The 5794-nt window shown below is 39.8% G+C and overlaps 1 protein-coding gene across 1 annotated transcript; it reads right to left on the minus strand.

The window, feature by feature from the left end:
- Positions 1-3340: 3340 nt before the first annotated feature.
- On the minus strand, positions 3341-5161 carry FAM181B (family with sequence similarity 181 member B). Its single transcript, XM_040339607.1, has one exon. The coding sequence runs from the start codon at positions 4751-4753 to the stop codon at positions 3755-3757; it is 999 nt and encodes a 332-aa protein (XP_040195541.1). The 5' UTR covers positions 4754-5161; the 3' UTR covers positions 3341-3754.
- Between the last annotated feature and the right edge of the window lie 633 nt (positions 5162-5794).

The following is a 5794-nucleotide window of genomic DNA, read 5'->3' on the forward strand; positions in this document are numbered from 1 at the left end:
TTCGGCGTCCGCTGGGTGGAGTTCGCGTCGTTTTCCGCGTCAGGTATGCAAATTAGCTATTTCCGATGATCCACGAACGTACGCGCAGCCGTCGCATTCTATTACGTCGTCTCTAGTCAGATTTTTCCGGCGTATAGTTAAAGCTGGTATTTTGTGGCGTATAGTTAGACTTGCCATGTTATATATGGCCGTCGTTCCCGCGTCGAAATTTGAATTTTTTTTTTTTTTTTTGCGTAAGTTGTCCGTGAATCGGGATGGACAGAAGTCACGTCTAAGTTTAAAAAATGACGTCCTTGTGATGTCATTTCGCGCAATGCACGGCGGGAAATTTCGAAACGGAGCATGCGCAATTCATTCGGCGCGGGGACGCGCTTCATTTAAATGTATCACGCCCCCTAATCGCCGATTTGAATTCCGCCGCCAGAGATACACTACGCCGCCGTAACTTACGGCGCGAATTCGTTGTGGGTTTGAAACAAAGCCAAGTAAGTTACGGCGGCGTAGCGTATCTCTGATACGCTGCGCCGGTGGCGATCTATGTGGATCTGACCCCAGCTGTCTACTAGAAAAACTGAAAATTAGCTTGTAAATGTTGGAAACACAACTGTCATTTTTTGAAAAAGAAAAATATGGAAAATGGAAGATTTAAACAAAACCATCAAACATGGGTTCATAATACACACCAATATTTTTTTTTTTCTTTCAAAAATTTTTGGAAAATTTTCAATTTTTCAGTTTGATAACAGCAGCACCTTTCCATAGAATAAAAAAAAAAAAGGAAAAAAAATATCCAATCAAAAAGCGGGAACCGGTGAATGGAACCGTTGACCTTGATTCACCAGTGAGTTTTTATAAACAGGTTGAATTGCAAGATGTTTTTTTTAAAAAAAATGAGAGAATAAGAAGCAAACTAACAATTTCTAACCTTTATAAAAAGGCCCCATGGACTTTTTTTTTATAACTTTAACTTGAATACAAATTAGTAATCTATAAATAAACTTTAAATGACTCTTTACCATTAACTTAATACAACAAATGCACAATTGTTCGAGGTTGAATTCATCCATAAAGATAATATATTGTTTTTTGTGGGTCAAAAGTTCACAGTAGACAAAACATTGAGCATGAAGCACTTGCAGGGACCCCTGAGCGGTCCCTAAAGATTGTCAAGTATTTTTTTATATGTACTACTTTTTTTACCACATGCCAGACTTTAATAAGAAAAAAAAAGCAAAGTGCAGCAAGGTAGAGCAACCAATCACAATAACGTTCACTGCTGTGACAACTTTGAAATCAAATTTGATTGGTTACTATGGGTTACTGCGCTCTGCACACCAAAATTACTCTCTGAGTTACCTTAATACTAAATAACTAACTAACTAGACCCAGATAAATGAAATATTCTACATTTCCTACAACCAGCCTCATTTAATCTACAGATGTTCTAGCAGCTCTAAGCTTTATTGCATATGATTTTTGCATTGATTATCAGATCTGGTTACAATACTTCATTTCTTTGTAGCAACAAAAAATCAACAAAAAAAAATAAAATACAAATAAAAACACTGACAAGTACAAACTAATATATAATGGACCTTCGGGGGGCCTATTTATAAATGTTTTCACAGGATTTATAAAAGTTTCAGGCCGCGTACACACGGCCGAGAAACTCGACGGGCAAAACACATTGTTTTCCTCGTCGAGTTCATTGTTCGACTGTCAAAAAAACTCGTCGAGCCAAATTTTCCCATTGCCCAACGAGGAAATAGAGAACATGCTCTCTTTTTGGCTCGACGAGTTTCCCGATGGGTTTCTCGGCGAAAAGTGTACACACGACCGGTTTTCTCGGCAGAATACGTCTCCCATCGAGTTTCTTGCTGAATTCTGCCGAGAAAACCGGTCGTGTGTACGCGGCCTCATACATTTTTCTAATTCGATTTAAATAAAAATGGTTGAAAGTTGTGTGAATATAAAGCCTCGTACACACAACCGAGGAACTCGACGGGCAAAACACATTGTTTTCCTCGTCGAGTTCCTTGTTCGGCTGTCAAAAAACTCGTTGAGCCAAATGTTCCCATTGCCCAACGAGGAAATAGAGAACTTGCTCTCTTTTTGGCTCGTCGAGGTTCTCGACAGTTTCCTCGACGAAAATGTACACACGACCGGTTTCCTCGGCAAAAAAATATCTCCCAGGCAAGTTTCTCCATTCCCGTCGAGGAAATAGAGAACTTGCTCTCTTTTTGGCTCGTCGAGTTTCTCGACAGTTTGCTCGACTAAAAATGTACACACGACCGTTTTCAATCGGCAAAAAATATCTCCCAGCAAGTTTCTTGCTGGTTTTTGCCGAGAAACTCGGTCGTGTGTACGAGGCTTCAGTGTGAAAACAGGTCTAAATAGACCCCCATATTGGTTTTACATAGATACACTCCTGAAAATAAAAAATAGGGCTTTCTGTGGTTGGAAACCATGTTCTATTTAGAAATATAAAACATATAATAGCTTATGTTATTATATTAAAAGTAAAAAAATTCAAAGTAAAATTTAAAAATTTTACTTAAAAAAAAAAAGCAAAAAGTAAAAAAAAAATTGTATTTTTTATAGTTAAAGCGGGAGTTCACCCGAAAAACTATTTTTAACATTAGATTGAGGCTCGTTTTGTCAAGGGGAATTGGGTGTTTTTTTTTCAAATCGAAGCAGTACTTATCGTTTTAGAGATAGATCTTCTCCGCCGCTTCCGGGTATGGTCTTCGGGACTGGGCGTTCCTATTTGATTGACAGGCTTCCGACGGTCGCATACATCGCGTCACGAGTAGCCGAAAGAAGCCGAACGTTGGTGCGGCTCTATACGGCGCCTGCGCACCGACGTTCGGCTACTTTCGGAAAATCGTGACACGCTATATGCGACCGTCGGAAGCCTGTCGGAAGCCTGTCAATCAAATAGGAACGCCCAGTCCCGCAGCCCATACCCGGAAGCGGCGGAGAAGATCTATCTCTAAAACGGTAAGTACTGCTTCGATTGTAAAAAAAATACCCGATTCTCCTTGACAAAACGAGCCAATCAATCAATCTAATGTTAAAAAAAAAAGTTTTTGGGTGAACCCTCCACTTTAAAAACGGCTGTCCATTTTTTTTTTTTGAGCTGGAGCTCAAAAACGCTGCGGTAGCGTTTTTTTGCGTTTTTGAGCGTTTTTAATGTCTGGCGTTTTTACAGCTCTAAAGCTGGAGCTTCAGAACGCACTGGTCCTGTTTTTTTTTTTTTTTGCAGCTTAAAAACGGCTCAGCCATCTACAGCTCAAAAACGTCATGGTGGGCATGAGGCCATAGACTAACATGGAGAGCCGTTTTTAAGCTGCAAAAAACGCTCAGAAAAGTGGCTGTAAAAACGTCCAAAAACGTCCATGGAAATGAAGCCTAAGTGTGAAAACAGGTCTAAATAGACCCCCATATTGGTTTTACATAGATACACTCCTGAAAATAAAAAATATGGCTTTCTGTGGTTGGAAACCATGTTCTATTCAGGAATATAAAACATATAATAGCTTATGTTATTATATTAAAAATAAAAAAATTCAAAGTAAAATTTAAAAAAATGTACTTAAAAAAAAAAAAAGCAAAAAGTAAAAAAAAGTGTATTTTTTTATAGTTAATTATACTTGCAGACATCTGTCCAAACTTTTTAGGGTTGCCACTAGTTTGCATTGACTATTTTATTGCACACCTCTCTTCTGAAGCTACTTTAGAGAAGTATTTTCATCTACAGAACAGGATAGCCAATTCTGTTGTATCCTGAGTTATAGTCGTAAAACATTTGGGGCAAGGAGCATTCAGTGTAGCAGGGAGTAAATGAAGTCAGTGTAGAACAGTTGTCTTCTATCGCAGCGGGAAGGCTTGAGTCACCATTACCGGTGAAGACCATCCCTGGCATTGGTAGGCATTTCGAATTATCATTGGGGTTTGCACTGCAAGTTCCCACGGGACTCTTTTTAATGAGATTACATGGATTCCAGGGGTCAGAATAAAGGATCCCGTTTAGCAAATGATGTGGCTCATACATAGAATGCTCCGCCGTGATGTCCTGGTGTATCCTCATTGACGCTCCCTGAATGATCTCTTGCTCTGAGATCATGTTGTTGTAATCCGAGTCCAACAGGTCAAAATACTCCATGGTCTCTTGACTGGCCTTATCCAACTCTTTTAAAGTTTCGACAGAATTGGACAGAAGCCCTGACGAACAATTAGCAGGCTCAGTGAAAAAAGACGGAGGGAGGTTGCGATTCCTCAGGGGAACTTTTTTGCATCTTTCTCCGCGGACTTCCTTGGTGTTGTCAAACAGGGCCGCTAGACTTTTGCTTTGCAAGTTGGTCTGGGTGCTGTCCCTCTTTGGAGGTGGTTTACAGTGATAGCTTTGAGGGCTGGTGCTACTGGGTGATGCTAACGGTCCTTTAGGAGACCCTTGGCTTGGGTTGCCGTTACCGATCATCCCTGTGCATCTTTTAATCTGTTTTTGCAGATACTTCCGATGATTGACCTTCCGTTTGGACTTCACGGGTTTGTCCAAGGCCAGCTTGATGTTGCTGGAAGCCGAGTTGATGAAACTAAGCAAGTCCTTGCTAGACTCTTTATAGTCGCCGCCGGTTTCAACGGCACCGAGAAATTCAACCCCTTCGTGATAGGCTTTCTCGAAACCCACATGGGATCCCGGAAAATACAAGGGCATAAAGTGATGGTTCATGATTGCAGCTTGAACGGCCATTGCTGTTGACAATTCCTTTGTCTACCAGGAATTAGTCAAGGAAGACTTCTTTTCCCAGGTTGTCTTCGCAGGTGTCTCGAAAGCATAACTTCCGAGGGTTTGAGGCGTTGCGGTACTAGATCCCAAACAATCCCTTTAAATTGTTGTTAGAACCCGAAGACAGCTCCAATCCCGCGTAACACATATCAATTTTGTTCAGCTGTGCCGTAAAAATATGCGAAGGTTTGAAGTGAAAATTGATGCAGCAGAGAGGCAATGTTGTGTGTCTGAATCTTTCTTCCAGCAGGTCTTGTGAATTTAGTTTGTTCTCACCAGAAACACAGAAGCTGAAAAGAGTGGGAGGGGGAGATAAGTAGGAGGGCTACATCTAATGGTATCAGCTTTCACTAAATCCATGGGGAGGGAATGATACATCACGCAAGACCCGAAATAAAGAAAGCTCTGTGCTCGCTTCCTTCACTCACAAGACAAAATACAAGCTCCCAGTTCTATTCAGGCCTGGAATAAAACAAATAGCTTTTTTTTTTTTTTTTACTTTTTTGTTTTTCTTAGTGTAGTTTCACCATCGACTAGTAACCAGAAAATAATTTCAATAGTACAAGGATTTATTTAAAAAAAATTATGTAGAAAAAATTGTGTGTATTGTATAGATTTTTTTTTTTGTCAAGAACAGATAATAAAGTTTAATACGGATATTAAAAAAAAAAATTATTGATTTTGAGTGAGATTACTAGGTTTTTATTTTTCTGTTTTAAACTGTAAGTAACTGTAATTTTTTTATTTAATTTTTTGTTAATAAAATAATTTCTTTACCAACTTAAAGTGGAGTTCCACCCTGAAAAAAAAATGTCCTCAAAAAAAAAAAAATGGAAAGAAATATGGGCCAGATTCAGGTAGAAGTGCGGCGGCGTAACGTATCGTATCGTAGATACGTTACACCGCCGCAAGTGCCTGATTCACAAAGCACTTGCGATGAAAACTACGCCGGCGGCCTCCGGCGTAAGCCCGCGTAATTTAAATGGGCGTGTGCCATTTAAATTA

The sequence above is a fragment of the Rana temporaria genome, chromosome 2, assembly GCF_905171775.1.
Source record: "Rana temporaria chromosome 2, aRanTem1.1, whole genome shotgun sequence".
Classification (NCBI taxonomy): Eukaryota; Metazoa; Chordata; class Amphibia; order Anura; family Ranidae; genus Rana; species Rana temporaria.

Coding starts and splice junctions, on each gene's coding strand:
- FAM181B (XM_040339607.1), bottom strand. CDS start 4,753: ATGGCCGTTCAAGCTGCAATCATGAACCATCACTTTATGCCCTTGTAT.